The sequence below is a fragment of the Bubalus bubalis genome, chromosome 11 (genome assembly GCF_019923935.1).
Source record: "Bubalus bubalis isolate 160015118507 breed Murrah chromosome 11, NDDB_SH_1, whole genome shotgun sequence".
Taxonomy (NCBI): Eukaryota; Metazoa; Chordata; class Mammalia; order Artiodactyla; family Bovidae; genus Bubalus; species Bubalus bubalis.
Window position 1 is genome coordinate 65,478,534 of NC_059167.1, and position 19,277 is coordinate 65,497,810.

The following is a 19,277-nucleotide window of genomic DNA, read 5'->3' on the forward strand; positions in this document are numbered from 1 at the left end:
CCAGAGGCTTGACCTTTCGGGGAGGTCGCTGACTTTCGCCCCCGAGGGCAACAGGGAGCCCATACATAGACCCAGGTACCCCTTAAAGGCCTACGGGCCTCAGGCCGCGGACACCTTTAGACCTCTTGTGACAGACAGCTTCTGTTCTTTTTCCTCCTTCGGACTTCTGGTGGGATGCGTCTTAATAGCTACTAATTAAGAAGAGCTTACTATGTGTCAATTTAACATTTAATCCGAATCTGAGTGCATAATTATGGAGAGGAAATGCTTTGCACGCCACTCCCCCTTCAGTCTGCTCAATTTAATCATCTTTGAGAATTAGATTAAGCCGTCTTGTTGGAAGTTTATTCCCATGGCTTTTAACAATTTGGAACTCCATGGTAGTTAAGGGAAGTTCTCTTAATCTAGCAAATGTCTTTATCCACCATAATGTTTTATATCAGATTTACTCAAGGCAAAATAACTTTTGAACACTTACTAAGAGCCTAAGTCCCTTGGAAAATCTTAAAATTTGTTTTGAGCCCTGGTCTCAAGTTAGTGAAACAATAGAAGATGATAATTAGGTTCAGTTAGGGTTTATCTAGCACCTACTACACATGTGCCAGATACACTCAGGTCTGTCACAAAAAATTAATGAGATATTATAATGGAAGTTGTTTTTTTTGGCGCACATTTCAGATGACGTCGCGGAAAGTTTGATGATAATTTGCCTAACCTAGCTGGGGAAGTGGTGAAATTCAAATAGGATGGAAAGGTAATTTTCCCCGTGTTACATCAAGTTAGATATTGTTAAGCACTTTTGTCGAGAAGCAGCTATACTAGAGTTACAGTTTCTAGAGTTAACTATTTAGTCTAGAAAATGATAGCCTTAATTAAAGATACTAGATGGTTTTAAAGTGGCTTGGAAGGAGTTAGGAGGTGTAGAGTCTGATCAGGTTAGTTCAAAACCAATTGCTTTGATTAAAAGGAAGATATTTAAAAAGGGAGAACTGTGAATGGTGATTATTGTACGTATATATATGCATAGAATATCTCTGTTAGAATACATAAGAAACAGTGATGAAGTGGAGGTGGCTAGGAAACAGGAGTGGGAGAGGAATAGTTTTCTCTGTAAGCTTTTTTTGTTTTATTTTTTTATTGTGAAAACTTTTAAGCATCCAGAAAAGTAGGGAAAATACTATTTTGAACTCTGTAAATTGATCACTCAGGTTTTAAAATTCCTTAATAGTTTGCTGTATTTGTTATTTTTATTCCTGATATTTCACCCTAAATAATATGTGTCTCTAATGAAAAGAAAATTTGTTCTGTGTAACCCTGTATAATAATCACACTGAACAACAGTTTATGTTATCTAATATTTGATCCTTTTTAAAAATTTCCCCAAATTATCCCGTTTTCTTGTTTTTACAATTTTTTATCTGTCTATGCATTGAGTTTGACTGTTACATCTCTTGAAGTCTTTTTAAATCTATAAGTTACTTTTTTTCTCTTCTTTTTTCTTCATGACTCAATGAGAGTAATACAGTTATCCAGATCTCTGATTGATCCTTCAGTTCAGTTCAGTCGCTCAGTCGTGTCCGACTCTTTGCAACCTCATGAATCCCAGCACGCCAGGCCGCCCTGTCCATCACCATTTCCCGGAGTTTACTCAAACTCACATCCATCGAGTCGGTGATGCCATCCAGCCATCTCATCCTCTGTCGTCCCCTTCTCCTCCTGCCCCCAGTCCCTCCCAGCATCAGAGTCTTTTCCAATGAGTCAACTCTTCGCATGAGGTGGCCAAAGTACTGGAGTTTCAGCTTTAGCATCATTCCTTCCAAAGAACACCCAGGACTGATCTCCTTTAGAATGGACTGGTTGGATCTCCTTGCAGTCCAAGGGACTCTCAAGAGTCTTCTCCAGCACCACAGTTCAAAAGCATCAATTTTTTGGTGCTCAGCTTTCTTCACAGTCCAACTCTCACATCCATACCTGACCACTGGAAAAACTATAGCCTTGACTATATGGACCTTTGTTGGCAAAGCAATGTCTCTGCTTTTGAATATGCTATTGAGGTTGGTCATAACTTTCCTCCCAAGAAGTAAGCGTCTTTTAATTTCATGGCTGCAGTCACCATCTGCTGTGATTTTGGAGCTCCCAAAAATAAAGTCAGCACTGTTTGCACTGTTTCCTCATCTATTTCCCATGCAGTGATGGGACTGGATGCCATGATCTTAGTTGTCTGAATGTTGAGCTTTAAGCCTACTTTTTCACTCTCTCTCACTTTCATCAAGAGGCTTTTTAGTTCCTCTTCACTTTCTTTCACTTCTTTCTTTTTTTCTCTTCACTTCACTTTCTTTTTCCTCTTTCACCCATAAGGGTGGTGTGTCTGAGGTTATTGATATTTCTCCCGGCAATCTTGATTCCAGCTTGTGCTTCTTCTAGCCCAGCGTGTCTCATGATGTACTCTGCATATAAGTTAAATAAGGTGGATGACAATATACAGCTTTGACGTACTCCTTTTCCTATTTGGAACCAGTCAGACCACTTAGGAGGATATATTATACAGGTATTCTTTTTAGGCTGATACTTTTAAGCTAAGTTTGAGCCTGGGAAATTTTTCAAGCTCTTGGAATACTGTACTTTTGAACAGCAGCTGATTTTTGTCTAAACATATTTTTTACTACATTGCTGAGATTTTGGATATGTCATTGCCTCATTCCAGAATGCATGTGAACTTTTAGTAAACTAAATTTGCAGATACCACTACTTTGTGTGTTCCTGCTAAGTCGCTTCAGTGGTATCTGACTCTGTGCAATCCTTTGGACTAGCCAGTCAGGCTTCTCTGTCCCTGGGATTCTCCAGGCAAGAATACTGGAGTGGGTTGCCATTTCCTTCTCCAGGGAATCTTCCCAACCCAGGGATCGAACCTGGGTCTCCCGCATTGCAGGCAGATGCTATAACCTCTGAGCCACCAGGGAAGCCTTCTTAAAATATACTAAAATATATGGTGACCTTTTCAGAGACTTAATCGTTTTTTAAAATACAAGACAAAGGCATTTAGAAAGCTATTAACATCAATTAAAACTACTAAAGTAAATGCTTTACTATATTACACATTACACCAATATTGTGGTATGATCACCCATTAACTTAAAAGATTTTGTAAGAAGAATTATGAAAACAATTGCTGTTATAATCATACTTGTATAAAGTGGATGAAAATTATTGAATGAACCGTTAGCAGTAAGATGCATGGAGAACAACAAAGCTTTTTGAGAAGAATGGTAAACAATTATCAAGGCTCCCTCAGCTTGCAGTGATTATAATTCATGTTATAGAACTTTAAATTGCTATGTGGATCTTTGGGGTTGCTTTGAGATATATATATATATACACACACACACATATATAATATATGTACATATGTATATATATATAAATGATGAATACAGGAATGCAAACTTTTTAAATGTTAGTCCCTCAGTCATGTCCAGCTCTTTGCAATCCCATGGACTGTAGCCCATCGGCCTCCTGTGTCCATAGAATTTTCCAGGCAAGAATACTGGAGTGGGTTGCCATTTCCTCCTCCAGGGGATCTTCCCCCACCTAGGGGTCAAACCCACATTGCCTCTGTTGGCAGGTGGATTCTTTACCAATGTGCTGCCTGGGAAGCCCAGGTGGGCTGAAAAGAAAACTTTTAAAACTATTAAATAAATGCAACAAGCCACCCAGTTAAACTTTTAAAACAGTGTTTGTATAAGTTATCTTATGACCTACTCTATTACGTGATGGTAACTTTAGATAGCATTTTTATTACTTTGTTAGAGTTGACGTTTCCCCATTTTCTTTCTCAGTTATTTTTCCCTCTAGGACATAATACTTCCAAGTTCCAGAATTGACAAGTATTGGAATCCGATCATAGTTCTGATTCTGAGATAAAGAATCAGATTGTGGTCTGTCCTGTCCATTTTCTTGCCTGGTGATAGGCAATCTGAACAGCTTCATTAATTGGATGCTTGACTTTGAATCACTTTTCCTGGGTCACAGCCTTAACTTCCTGTTTTTGTTTTAACCCTGTGTTTTCTAATAAAGAGTGGTTGATATATATATATATTATATATATATATATATATATATATATTCTTTTTTTTTTTCTTTTCCCTGCTGTGTATTGTGTTAGGACAGATAATATAAGAATGCTAGTAAAATGCTTATGAGCTTATGCTCCATCAAATATACTGGATTCAGGAAACCACCAGTCACTTACCTTGGGAAACAAGAGCCAGCCAGAACTCAGACCTAGTAAATAGGACAGCCTTTGAAAGTTGTGGTTATAGGTTCCTGTGCCCCCAAATACTTCCTGACCTTTCTTGTCAGCTTACTAAAACCCTTCCTTAGCTAGGATCCTTGAAACTTTCTGGGGAGTCCTGCTCAACAAAGTGAGGACTTTTCGGAAGTGCTAGTCACATCTTTGATCCGTAAACTGGCCAACCTAGGGGTAATGGCAGAAACTTGTTCTGTCACAGGACACTGTCTCTCTGTTATTCTGTCTTGATCACCAGAAGTCCGTTAGTTTTCTTTTGGGGTTAAGGGGGAGATGCAGAAAGTTATCTGTGGAATTCAGAAAAGGGATTCTAACTTGAGCACCAGTCCCCCTATCCCAAGAGACCAGTAATTACACTTTTGATCTTCAGCATTTTACAGTGTAGTATTGTCATTTGGCTTTATATCAAAGTTGAAATATCTTAAGTACTACTGTGCTTAATATTAACCTATGTTATAGGTATATGAAAAGACAGATTCCTTCCTCATGATAAGGTCAGGGAGATCAGACATACCCACCATCAAACAACCTGTTATTACTTACATAGTAGGTTTTTTTAACAGTTAAATGGGATAATGTGAAAATATTTCAGATAAAGTTCTTTGACACTAAATGATGTTTTCCAGCCTTAAGTTTCATAAATATTTAGAGGAATAATCTGATACTGATGTTTAAGATGGACTACAGTGTTATGAGATAGTGATTACTTAAAGGCTGACTTGCTGACCAGTTTAAGTCACTTTTGAGTGACTAGTAGAAGGATGGGGAGAGCATGGTGAAGTGCAGAATGGAATGTCTGGAGACTCTAATGCAATAATAGTTCTGCTCTGCCTTAACAGCTGTATTTCTTTTTATTGATAAGCTATGTAGGTGATTCTAATGAACTGCTTTGATTTAAAACTTGTTCATATATTGGGAGCAGGAGTTAGGGCAGGAAATGTTAGTGAGTATAGCAATTGGGGGAAGGGAGAAGAATAGAAATAAGTTCACGCAGGTTTATCACATTGAAGAGTATATAACAGAAATTTAAAAATTGAAATCTGTCAGGATTTGTTGACTAAATATGAGAAACTGAAAGGAAAGAATCTAATATGTTTTTGCCTATGGGAATGATACGTGTATTAGGATAGTAATCAAGATGTTGAGAAAAGGTAACTTAGATCAGATCAGATCAGTCACTCAGTCATGTCCGACTTTGTGACCCCATGAATCACAGCACGCCAGGCCTCCCTGTCCATCACCAACTCCCAGAGTTCACTGAGACTCACGTCCATCGAGTCAGTGATGCCATCCAGCCATCTCATCCTCTGTCGTCGCCTTCTCCTCCTGCACCCAATCCCTCCCAGCATCAGAGTCTTTTCCAGTGAGTCAGCTCTTCGCATGAGGTGGCCAAAGTGGCATAGGATTTTTTTAAACTTATGACTAAGAAATATTTCAGGTAATTCTCATAATTCATTGGAGAAAATTTGAAAGATTATATAATATATTTAAGTGATATGGGGGAAATATAAGATGTCCAAGTGAGGACAGCAGTTGTTTATTCACACTTACTTGACCTGTATAATGTAACCTCTCAAGCATTTTGAGATTGCAGAGTTGGATGGTTTCTATTTCCTTGACTTCTAATCCTTGTTAAGCCCTTTAAAGAGAGCTGCTGCTGCTGCTAAGTGACTTCAGTCGTGTCCGACTCTGTGTGACCCCATAGACGGCAGCCCACCAGGCTCCGCCATCCCTGGGATTCTCCAAGCAAGAACACTGGAGTGGGTTGCCATTTCCTTCTCCAATGCATGAAAGTGAAAAGAGAAAGTGAAGTTGCTCAGTTGTGTCTGACTCTTTGCGACCCCATGGACTGCAGCCTACCAGGCTCCCCCGTCCCTGGGATTCTCCAGGCAAGAGTCCTGGAGTGGGGTGCCATTGCCTTCTCCACAGTGGTTCCCAAATGGAAGGCTGTGAGTTAATTTCAGTATTTTAGAAACTGTAATGAAAATTATATTTTTATCCAGGTTAGGGATGTGCAAATTAAAATGCTTTTGTCTTTTTAGCTGGAATCATATCAACTCTGGAGAAGGCAATGGCAGCCCACTCCAGGACTCTTGCCTGGAAAATTCCATGGACAGAGGAGCCTGGTAGGCTGCAGTCCATGGGGTCGCGAAGAGTCAGACACGACTGAGTGACTTCACTTTCACTTTTCACTTTCATGCATTGGAGAAGGAAATGGCAACCCACTCCAGTGTTCTTGCCTGGAGAATCCCAGGGATGGTGGAGCCTGGTGGGCTGCCGTCTATGGGGTCACACAGAGTCAGACACGACTGAAGCGACTTAGCAGCAGCAGCAGCACATCAACTCAGTGTTTTTAAATACAAGGTCCTTCTTAGTAATTAAATACTTTGTTAGCAGTTTACACTTTTTGCTTCTTTATGAAAGTTGAAATTTTTACAAAAATGAAACCTAATCTATGCAAGTTAGAAACGTGAAGCTCTTGAAAATGAACTGTTGCTTGTGCCAGAAAATCTCACTTTTTCATTGATTTTATTGCTTCCAAGTTTCTGTTTTGCTTTAATGGGTAATAATTTGAAGCAGTATTAAAAACATTTCTGGCTATATCATCTTTATCACTGTTTATGCAACTCCTAGAACAATGCTTGCTAAACGAAATAACAAAATAGTGCTTGTAAATACTAATTAAAATTCAAGTAAATGTTAAGAATTAGAAAGAATAATTATGCTCTTGAGAAACCTATATGCAGGTCAGGAAGCAACAGTTAGAACTGGACATGGAACAACAGGCTGGTTCCAAATAGGAAAAGGAGTACGTCAAGGCTGTATATTGTCACCCTGCTTATTTAACTTATATGCAGAGTACATCATGAGAAATGCTGGGCTGGAAGAAGCACAAGCTGGAATCAAGATTGCCGAGAGAAATATCAATAACCTCAGATATGCAGATGATACCACCCTTATGGCCGAAAGTGAAGAGGAACTACAAAGCCTCTTGATGAAAGTGAAAGAGGAGAGTGAAAAAGTGGGCTTAAAGCTCAACATTCAGAAAATGAAGATCATGGCATCTGGTCCCATCACTTCATGGGAAATAAATGGGGAAACAGTGTCAGACTTTATTTTTTGGGGCTCCAAAATCACTGCAGGTGGTGATTGCAGCCATGAAATTAAAAGACACTTACTCCTTGGAAGAAAAGTTACGACCAACCTAGATAGCATATTGAAAAGCAGAGACATTACTTTGCCAACAAAGGTCCGTCTAGTCAAGGCTATGGTTTTTCCAGTGGTCATGTGTGGATGTGAGAGTTGGACTGTGAAGAAAGCTGAGGGCTGAAGAATTGTTGCTTTTGAACTGTGGTGTTGGAGAAGACTTGAGAGTCCCTTGGACTGCAAGGAGATCCAACCAGTCCATTCTAAAGGAGATCAGTCCTGGGTGTTCTTTGGAAGGAATGATGCTAAAGCTGAAACTCCGGTACTTTGGCCACCTCATGCGAAGAGTTGACTCATTGGAAAAGACTCTGATGCTGGGGGGCATTGGGGGCAGGAGGAGAAGGGGACGACAGAGGATGAGATGGCTGGATGGCATCACCGACTCGATGGATGTGAGTTTGAGTAAACTCCGGGAAATGGTGATGGACAGGGCGGCCTGGCGTGCTGCGATTCATGGGGTCTTAAAGAGTCAGACACGACTGAGCTACTGAACTGAATTATGCTTTGACACTTAGCACTAGAGTGGTTTGTGTTAATTTTGAGATTTAGGATAAATTAGTAATATTGAAGGCATAAATAGTACTATATCTATCCATGATGGTATATTTCTTTGTTTTAGTAGCTAGTTGACATTCAGCTTTCTCAAATGTTCACAATTTTATCCTACATTTTTGTTTTGTACTTTGTTATTGAGTATAATTATTTCAGACATTCAGTAGTGGTATGGAGTGGGTTGCAATAGAAGGAAACTACTGTGTGTCAAGAGAAGTAGAGGACCTTTAGGCTTCTTTTTCATTGGTTCTTTCACCATGTTGTCTAGGGCGTTACAGATTAAATTAGGGTAGTTTATAACTTCATTACCTCACAGTTTTAAGTCCCATAAGGAACTTAAAGCCCAGAGAGGATGCCAATAACTCTATTAAATGGAGTCTGGTATTGTATGTGTGGAGAGAAAAATAAGTTTGCTTGGGGAGTGGAATTAAATTCTCAGGTAGGGCATCCTTACAGAGATGCAGGAAGAAAGTATAATAGTGCTGGAGGGTTGTAGAGACCCTTCTGGTCTTAATCCAAACCTCATTATTTATCCAGTTATCTCTGACTCATATTTAATAACCCAAGATAATCCTATTTGGAACAATTCAGAAGATAATTAACGGAATGCCAACAGTATGCCAGACACTGTTTTCAGTGTTAGACCTGTACTAGTGAATTAAGTATACAGTCTTTGTTCTTGTGGAACTTAATTTGTAATTGGGGATACAGAAAATAACAATATATACTATGTTAGGTAGTAAAAGATGCTTGTGTCAGGTATTTCTTGCTGTTTAACAAGCTATTGTGAAATTCCTGACTTGAAACAGTTATTTTATTGATTCTTACAATTCTTTGGGTTGTAAAGGGCTCATTTGCCTGGTTCTTTAACTGGTCTCACTTGGGATACCTCATTGGCAGCTGGACCTGGAGGGCCCAACATGACTGTCAAATGGCGCTGGTTGTTTGGGTGCTCAGCTGTGCCCTCAGTTTTTTCCCTTTTGGCCTCTCCATGTGTCTGGGTTCTAAGAGGAAGTGTTTCCATTGTGCAAAGGCTGAAGCTGCAGATTTTTTAAGGCCTGACCTCTGAAATTGCATTGTAACTTCCATTGTATTTTATTGGTCAAAACAGGTCACAGAGAGGGACTCTACCTTTTGATGGGCAGTGGTGACAAAGTCACATCGCAGAAGAGAACGTGGGGTGGGGAATAATGTTGTGGCCATCTTTGGAAGCTGTCTCCCATTGTACTACTGCTGCTGCTGCCGCCAAGTCGCTTCAGTTGTGTCCGACTCTGTGCGACCCCATAGACGGCAGCCCACCAGGCTCCCCCGTCCCTGGGGTTCTCCAGGCAAGAACACTGGAGTGGGTTGCCATTTCCTTCTCCAATGCATGAAAATGAAAACTGAAAGGGAAGTCGCTCAGTCATGTCTGACTCTTCACGACCCCATGGATTGCAGCCTACCAGGCTCCTCCATCCATGGGATTTTCTAGGCAAGAGTCCTGGAGTGGATTGCCATTGCCTTCTCCAATTGTACTACTAAAAAGTAAAAAATTAAGAAGGTTATTAGGAGGATAGAAGAAATGGGGGGCAGGAAGTACAATTCTATAGGAGGACAGGGAAGGCCTCCCCGATGAGGCAACTGTGAGGGAATGATCCATGAGAACCATAAGTATATCTGAAGGAAGACTATTCCAGGCAGAGAAAACAGGACATATAGAAAGCCACAGGTGGGGAAATCCCTAGTGTGATCAAGGAACAGAAGGAAGGAGGGCAGTGTAACTTGAATGGAGCACTATAGGGAGAGTGATAGGACATGGAGTCAGAGCGTGAGAGAGAAATGGATTTTGTATCCTGTGACAAAGGACTCTGTATTTTCTTTCTTTTTTTAAATTTTATTTTATTTTTAAACTTTACATAACTGTATTAGTTTTGCCAAATATCAAAATGAATCCGCCACAGGTATACATGTGTTCCCCATCCTGAACCCTCCTCCCTCCTCCCTCCCCATTCCATCCCTCTGGGTCGTCCCAGTGCACCAGCCCCAAGCATCCAGTATCGTGCATCGAACCTGGACTGGCAACTCATTTCATACATGATATTTTACATGTTTCAATGCCATTCTCCCAAATCTTCCCAGGACTCTGTATTTTCTATAAGTGAGATGGACATCTGTTGGAAGATTCTGAGCAGAGGAGTTAAATGACCTGACTTAAATTTTAAAAGAGTTCCACATAACTTCATGGCAAATAGATGGGGAAACACTGGAAACAGTTTCTTTATAAATAACAGAGACTTTATTTTGGGGGGCTCCAAAATCACTGCAGATGGTGACTGCAGCCATGAAATTAATAGCTTGCTCCTTGGAAGAAAAGCTATGACCAACCTAGACAGTATATTAAAAAGCAGAGACATTATTTTTCCGACAAAGGTCCACTAGTCAAAGCTATGATTTTTCCAGTAGTCATGTATGGATGTGAGAGTTTGACCATAAAGAAAGCTGAGCGCCGAACAACTGATGCTTTTGAATTGTGGTGTAGGAGAAGACTCTTGAGAGTCCCTTGGACTGCAAGGAGATCAAACCAATTAATCCTAAAGAAAATCAGTCCTGACTGTTCATTGGAAGATCTGATGCTGAAGCTGAAACTCCAGTCCTTTGGTCACCTTATGCAAAGAAATGACTCATTGGAAAAGCCCCTGATGCTGGGAAGGATTGAAGGCAGGAGGCGAAGGGGACGAGAGAGGATGAGATGGTTGGATAGCATCACCGATTCAGTGGACATGAGTTTGAGCAAACTCCGGGAGTTGATGATGGACAGGGAAGCCTGGTGTGCTGTAATCCATGGGGTCACAAAGAGTCAGACACGAGTGAGCGACTGAACTGAACTGAGAATCTTTGGTTGCTGATTTGAGAATAGATCATTGTGAGGGTAGACAAAAGTGAAAATAGGGAGTCAGATCATCCATGCTGTCCTCCAGGGAATCTTCCCAATCCAGGGATGAAACCCAGGTCTCCCACATTGCAGGCAGATACTTGACCATCTGAGCCACCAGGGAAGCCCAAGAATACTGGAGTGGGTAGCCTATCCCTTCTTCAGGGGAACTTCCTAACCCAGGAGCTGAACTGGGGTCTCCTGCATTGCAGGCAGTTTCTTTACCAGCTGAGCTACCAGGGAAGCCCTAAGTGATCTAACTTAAATTTTAAAATCCCATTCTGAGAATCTTTGATTCCTGCTTTGAGACTGGATCGTGAGAGTATAGACAAGAGTGGAAATAGGGAGTCAGGTCAGTGGACTGGTGCCATGGGAGGTGATGAATGTGCTGAGCTGTGAGGAGTGACTAGATTTTGGATGTACTTCAAGATGGGACCGGCAGGATTTGCTGATGAGGGTGAATATGGGATGAGAAGGTGGGATCCAGGATGGCTTCCAAAGTTTTTGCCTTTGGGTCCTGTAGATTTGGAATTTTCATCTACGAAGATGCGTAGACTGGGGTAGGAGCAGGGTGGAGGTGAGGGAGATGCAGGACTTGTATTTTGGGCTATGTTAAGATGAAACTCAAGACATCTGGGAAGAAAATGTTACTAAATGTTACTTCCTCATTGCAGGTGTGACGTTGAGTGCTTCAGATCTGGTCACTATGGTACGAGAACGAAAATGCATATTGTGCCACATTGTGTACACCTCAAAAAAGGTAATCATAAAAAAAAAAAAAAGGTAATCATAGAAGAGAGAGAATCTGAGGCTTTTATGACTGATCATTTTTTCAGAGACACCATGTGGAATTTATAGATGAGTAAATGGTTTTAACAACATCTCGTTTATGCTTCTTTCCTAAACCTTAGTCTTATTTCACTGGTTTCTTTCTCATTACTGCCTTATGAAGACAGTAACTATATTATTAAACCTCTAAGTTGAATTTGAAGATACTCAACAGTATGATAAATAGAAATTCATCTAGTAACCAGTTATAGAGAAAATACATTAAAATTCATGCTGAGATTGTAACAGCTTTCTGATTAGCTAAGGGAATGGCATTGATTTGTAGCCTGTGAGTTCTCTGCCTGTGCTTGTGGGAAGCACAGCACAGCACAGCAGCAGTGGTTCTAACTATATCCTCAGACATCCACAAGGTGGGGATGTTGCTCAAAGAAAAACACTGTTTTAAAAACGAAAAGAATTTACCTGTGCTTTAAGGAAATTGTCTGCAATTTGTCTCATATTTTGCCACCCACCGCCCCCCGCCACCCCCTGCCTCTTATTTTGCTTTCCAAGAATTCATCTAGCTTAAATACTGAAGAACTTTCCCTCTATGCTTGATTCCCTCTATGGCAATCAAGATGTTCTTGATTGCCATTGGATATACAGAGAACTAGGAAAGTTACCATGAGTGAGGTTAGCCAGGCAAGTCTGAGTGAACCTTGAAAGATGTTTGGGAGTGAAATGGCTTACAAGAAATGGAGAAGAGGCATTTTAGGTGGAAGAAAAATACAAAGATTCAGCGGTAGAATGGAGTATAACAGCTCTAGGAATAGGTAAAAAGGCTTATCTGACTAAAACAGTTTCATCCTGGAAATAATAGGACTACAATTTAATTTATAAATTAAGTGAAGATAGTTGATAAACACTGTTGATTGCCCCACTGAGGAGTTTGATTGTGATCCATTTAGTAGGCTGGGTGAAGAATTTTTTTCTTTTTCCCTATTTAGGATTTCAATTAGTGTTGGGAAAATCAGCTGAGATTTTTAAATCATGTTTAGTAATATACTTGCTGCCTTTACAAATGTAAAAGAACTGCTGTTCTAATTTTAAAAATTTAGACCAGGTTTACTCAAATTTTCAATGAATAAAAATTTTTAATGCCTACTTTCACTTCATGGCAAATAGATGGGGAAACAGTTGAAACAGTGGCTGACTTTATTTTTCTGGGCTCCTAAATCACTGCAGATGGTGATTGCAGCCATGAAATTAAAAGACGCTTACTCCTTGGAAGGAAAGTTATGACCAACCTAGACAGCATATTAAAAAGCAGAGAAATTACTTTGCCAACAAAGGTCCATCTAGTCAAGGCTATGGTTTTTCCAGTGGTCATGTATGGATGTGAGAGTTGGACTACAGAGAAAGCTGAGTGCCGAAGAATTGATGCTTTTCAACTGTGGTGGAGAAGACTCCTGAGAATCCCTTGGACTACAAGGAGATCCAACCAGTCCATCCTAAAGATCAGTCCTGAGTGTTCATTGGAAGGACTGATGTTGAAGCTGAAACTCCAATACTTTGGCCATCTGATGCAGAGAGTTGACTCATTTGAAAATACCCTGATGCTGGGAAAGATTGAGGGCAGGAGGAGAAGGGGACAACAGAGGATAAGATGGTTGGATGGTATCACCGACTCAATGAACATGGGTTTGGGTAGACTCTGGGAGTTGGTGATGGGAGGCCTGGTGTGCTGCGGTTCATGGGGTCACAAAAAGTTGGACACGACTGAGCAACTGAACTGACTGACTGATGCCTACTTTTAGATTAGCGGGAGAAGGGAAGATGAGAAGATGTGAGATGGATAGGCAGCTACTCAGAGGTGTGGTGTCAGACTTGTGTGGAGTCTGTGGCCTATCTTGTTATATCTCACAACTTTTCTATTTTAAGTCTTTTTGGCATTTCTCCTACTCTGGATTAAAACATGTTTTGTCTCTTCATATTTTTCCATGGGTCATAATAAATAAGAGCTGAGTAGTTAAATCTCTTGCCTTAGGGAAAGCCAACAGTAGTTTTTTTAAGCAAGGGAATGGCATGATTTAAATGTTAAGAAGTTAATGGGTAAACTGAAAGGGATAAACTCAGATAGATTAAGAACAACTTATGTTGATGTACTTTCCTCTAGTTTCCCAAACTATTATAGTATTACCATGGTTGCTTCTGGTGGCTCAGTGATAAGAATCAGCCTGCCAGTGCAGGAGACACAGGTTCGATCCCTGGGTTGGGAAGATCCCTTGGAGGAAGAAATGGCAACCCACTCCAGTATTCTGCCTGGAAAATACCAGACAGAGGAGCCTGGCGGGCTACAGTCCATGCAGTTGCAAAAGAGTCAGACTTAGCACCCACACACACGTGATTGCTCCAAATACACTCAGGAGGAGAAAACAATCTAGGGTTACTGTATGTTACATCCTTGAGCATCCTGATGTTTCTTAGCTTATGAAAGTCTGAGAAGCCCTGGAATTTAAAAATATTTTTGTGTTACTCATGTTTTCCAAATTTGTTCAACCCCAAATCCCAGCCCCCCACTTCCTCCTCCTTTTAAAAACATACCCTGATAAGAGGAACTAAATAGAAGCTTGATACATCTGCAGGTATGCATTTGGAGCTGTGCCTGTAGGTATTTCCCAGTTATTTTGAAAACTCAAGTTGTCTCATTATTTGCATTCTTTGCTTGGAGCAGGATGGGCAAGGATTTCACATGTAAATTCAGAAACAGATTATTGAAGTATTCTAGACAATCAAAAGTTACGTTAAGGACCTCCCTAGCCTCCAGTGGTTGAGATTCTGTGGTTCCACTGCAGGGGGCAGGAGTTCATCCCTGATCAGTGAACTAAGATCCCATAAGCCATGTGTCATAGCCAAAAAAAAAAGTCTCCTTAAAACTAGTTTTGAATGATAACATGTTTTATTACTGAAATAGAATATAGAATTGGTTTTTACATCAGTGAGAATAACCCATTTCAGTTAATACTCTTTTGGTTAGGATTGGTTTCATTGCAAGAAACAGACCCACTTAAATATCACTCAAGAAACAGACCCAGTTAAATATCGCTCAAGAAAAGGAGATTTGGCTTATGTTTAGTCAAGGAAAAATTGAACAAGAGAAAACAGAAACTGAACACCAAGAAGCATAGGGATTAGAGCAGATGTTGTATATTGTTCTTGGATTTTTTCATTCTCTATCCTGTCACTAAATCCACTCAGTTTGCAGCTCTTTAATTGTTCATTCTGGTTAATGGTCAGTCAGTTGTAGCTAGCATGTAATGGCCAATCTTGTGTAAAAGTATCCCCCTCTGGATAAAGCATTTGTAGAGATAGGAAGGGAATGGTGATTGTCTTCAATAAGATTGCCATTTAAAGGAAGTGTTTTGAATCACAACACTGTGTATCACTGTATATAGATAACTTAAAGAATAGCTGTACATTTTTTGACAAATGAACTGTATATAATAAAAATATCTCAATGCACTAGGTGCTTGCAGTTGTGGCATGATCTTTGAAACATTGGCTTTGTTGTCAGATCTGCCAGAGTTTGAGTCCTAGTTTCACCACTTGATAATCTGACTCTGCAAGGACACGGCTGAATATTTTCACATTTATCCTTTTAATGCCCAGCTTTGTACTTAACACCTAAGAAGCACTTGATAAATATTTGGTGAATAAACAAGTTAGCTTCTCTATATCCTTGTGTCCTTATGACATTAATAATCGTACCTTAGCAGTGTTTTATGGTTCAAGTGAAAAAATGTTTGAGACACTTAGCACAGGGCAGAGTTAATAGTAATATGCAACCTGTGTGTGTGTATTAGTCGCTCAGACATGTCCAGCTCTTTGGGACCCCATGGACTCAAGCCCACCAGCCTCCTCTGTCCGTGGAATTCTCCGGGCAGGAATACTGTGAAAAGTGAAGTGAAGTCGCTCAGTCGTGTCTGACTCTTTGCGACCCCATGGACACTAGGCTCCTCCGTCCTGGAAGGAATACTGTAGTGGGTTACAATTCCCTTCTCCAGGGGATCTTTGTGACCCAGGGATCAAACCCAGGTCTTGCACACTGCAGGAGGATTCTTTGCCATCTGAGCCAGTTTTATATTTATAAACAGCCATTCTCTAATTATGACATAGTGGCTATATATATATATTTTGTGTGACAGAGAGACCGACATTTACAACTTTGAGTTTTTTGAGGTGTATGAGTGTGTGTGTCACACTTGCACATTTAAATGGAAACTCTTGGCATAGATTTTGTTTCCTTCCCAGTGGGATGGGGATGGGGGGAGGAATCTAGTACATTCTCAAACTTTTCATTGGAACCAAACACATAAGTTGTTGCAGGCAAGGGAGTGGGTAGTGAAAATGAAGCCATGATAGAACTGCTGTGTTCAAGGCATTTTTAAAATCTTGATCTACCATAGGAAAATTCCCTTATGTCTATAACTTCTGTCTAGAATTGATGTATCCATCTGTTCATTCAGCTGATATTAATAACTGTATGTCAGGCCCTGGCCAAGACATGGGTAAGAGTTGTACCATACTCTTGAGAAACTGTCAGTTGAATGGGGAAAGAGAGTATGAAGAAAAGTAGCCAAGTAGTTGAGAAGTTATGTGACTTCAGGCATTTTTGTTGTTGTTTTTTAATAAACTTAAGTAAATACTTTGTAAGGAATAGAATTTTACCTATTTGTTTATTGTTTAGTCTTTTGCCTCCTAAATACAATAAACTTTCTAACCTTTTTGGAAAGCCACTTAAATAGGTCTTTTAAAATTATTGCTTTATTTAAAAATAAAATATGTCAAAAACAGGCTAAAGAGTTACTTAATAAGGAACTGTTTTCTGTATTGACTTGTGAATAGAAATCACAAACACCACTTTAACACAAGGAGCTTGAGCCCTGATTGTTGATTGAATAGGACAGAGAAACTTTTTTCTCCAAAGCAGTCCCCTTTAGTTTAATCTGCTTTCTTTAATTTTGAAGGAGATGGATGAACACATGCGGAGCATGTTGCATCACAGGGAACTTGAGAATCTGAAGGGCAGGTATGGAACCTTTCTCTTCCATAAACTTGTGGATGTGGGGGAATCTGAGGGCCTGTTAGTTTATTTTATAGTAATGCTTCAAAAATGAATATTATCTTATGGCCTTGAACCGTCTTTTGGAATTAACAACGGGTACAATAGCTTTTTGTTTTGTTTCATTCAAAAAGGATAAATTGTTGTACATCTCAAATGTGTAGAATTCACAGCAACTTTGGCAAATAGATTTGACAAAGGTGGGTGGGGATGAGCTACTTCTGTCATTAGTAAGCTTTCTCATTCCTGCACACCAGCTTTGCAGCTAGGGCATTTCATATTATTGCCTAAGCAGCTTGCAAATTATCACATGCCATAAACCTTTACTGGTTGTTGGAATAGTCTGAGGAAGTCCAAAGTCTGCTAAATAGCACTGAATCTCATTAGTATAAATAAAATCCATGTATAAACCTGTATTTAAGAATGCTGTTTTGTGAATTAAAGCTTGAGATGTTTAAGGAAATTAAGACATTAAAGGTAATATGTATGTATATTCCATGTCTTTTTTCCAACTAAGTTTCCTTTTTTTGATGTTTTGAAAGTATGTGAATTTTAAGTTTGGAGACAGTATGGAACAGAGAAACTTTGGAAAACAAAAATATGAATTATACCTTAGTCCATGAATAATGGTTACAGACTGTGATCAAGATGCCAACCTAGGTCATTTGGAATTATCTGTATTTTAAGTAATATAGTTTTAGGTTGTATGGACAAATTAATATGTTATTGAACTTTCAGCATCTGTTGAAGAGGAATTTTTCTGTGGTCTCAGTCCCTTAGTGTGAAGTTTAGGTCTTCACAGCAGTGTAAAAGAGGTGTTCAGGCTTCTTGCCCTCTGAGATGGCCACACTCTGTGGAGTATGTTTCTCTCTAGCAATCTCTTCTTACCTATCAAAAAAAAAAAAAGATATTCACTCAGATTTAGTGTGGAGAACCCTTATAATATCTTGAACATATATGATCTTTAATTCATTATCATAGGAACCTATGAAATACAGTCAACCTTTGATTACCTATCTGTGGGTTGTCTTAATTATTTGATCCCATTTCCCATAGACTTCCTTCAGGAATTCACCTTTTTCTAGGCTACTCAGTGACCTGTATTGTGTTATGAAATGAAACAAAACAAATGAGGCCAGTAAGTCTAATCATTAGGAGAGAAGCCCATTTTTTTCTAAGAGAAATGCCTTGTTTTATTAAAAAATCACCAATCAGCTAATTAAAACATTTAAAACTTTTTGATAGCTTAAAATTCATGTTCATAGTCAATACAGAATCATAAAGAGTAAAGAAGGTAGAGGCCCTTTCACTCCCTCCCTGTCTTCCTACTCCAATCTTAGAGGAAAGTCAACAGTGTAGTGTATACCCTATCCAAACCTCTCTTCTGCGTGTAGACAGATTTATATCCATATGTTCACACTCATGTACACATGTTTTGATTTTGTTTTGTCTTATTAATAGAACTGAACTACATGCCATATACGTATTGTTCTGTAACTTGTTCCCCTCTCCTCCCACTTGTCTATTTAGTTGTGCCATGGAGATTTTGTCTACTGTTTACAGTTATTTGGAACATAGTCAAATAATAAAGAAATAAGCATTTGAAGCCTCTGAACTGACAATATTAATGTCAGCATTAGCACCCAAACTCATTTAGAGGAGGACACTTTGGTACTTAATTTACTCATATTTTAGATACGGTGCTATCAGGTTTGGAAACAGGTTAGGTATGGTTTTCTGACCAGTAACAAATTATAAGGGAGAAGGCAAGTAGGTAGCCAGGAAAAACAGCTGGCAAAGCTATAAAAAAACAACAGAATCTCAAACATCATTTACTGACTTGGGACATTTATTATCGTGACGAATAGTCATCACTATTTTGTACAAAAGGGACAAATAGTTATCAGTCATCTTTTTTCTTCCTGTCCTCAGTTTGTGATTATTTCCTCAGGATTTCATGTTTAAGAATTGGCTTTCTGATGTTATGCTATGCTATGCTAAGTCACTTCAGTCGTGTCCGACTCTGCGACCCCATAGACGGCAGCCCGCCATGGGGTGCCATTGCCTTCTCCATTCTGATGTTAAGTATCACTTAATTTTTGGTTGTGATCTGATTAAGAAATGTAAAATGAAAGTTGCTCAGTCGTGTCTAACTCTTTGCAACCCCATGGACTATACAGTCCACAGAATTCTGGAATGGGGAGTCTTTCTCTTCTCCAGGGGATCTTCCCAAACCAGGGATCGAACCCAGGTCTCCTGCATTGCGGGCGGATTCTTTACCAGCTGAGCCGTACACAGAAATGTAAAGAGCATATTATTTACATTTTGAATGCTGACTAGCTGAGAAGTGAGTACCTTATTTGGTTCACAATTAGAGACATCTGGAACATTTCCCTGTTTTTTCCTAATGT

General features: G+C 39.6%; 1 protein-coding gene across 4 annotated transcripts in view; it reads left to right on the forward strand.

Moving 5' to 3' along the window:
• The window catches only part of ZNF106 (zinc finger protein 106), a 54,140-nt gene that overhangs the window by 409 nt on the left and 34,454 nt on the right, over window positions 1-19,277 (forward strand). For 3 of the 4 annotated variants that reach the window (XM_006066199.4, XM_006066200.4, XR_003112374.3), the window contains exons 2-3: window positions 11,651-11,736; window positions 16,772-16,833. In XM_006066199.4, the coding sequence (XP_006066261.1) occupies window positions 11,683-11,736; window positions 16,772-16,833 (116 nt within the window). In that variant the 5' untranslated portion in view covers window positions 11,651-11,682. Of the gene's footprint in view, window positions 1-678; window positions 755-11,650; window positions 11,737-16,771; window positions 16,834-19,277 lie in introns of all 4 variants that reach the window. The other variant, XM_044925163.2, reaches the window with a different exon arrangement.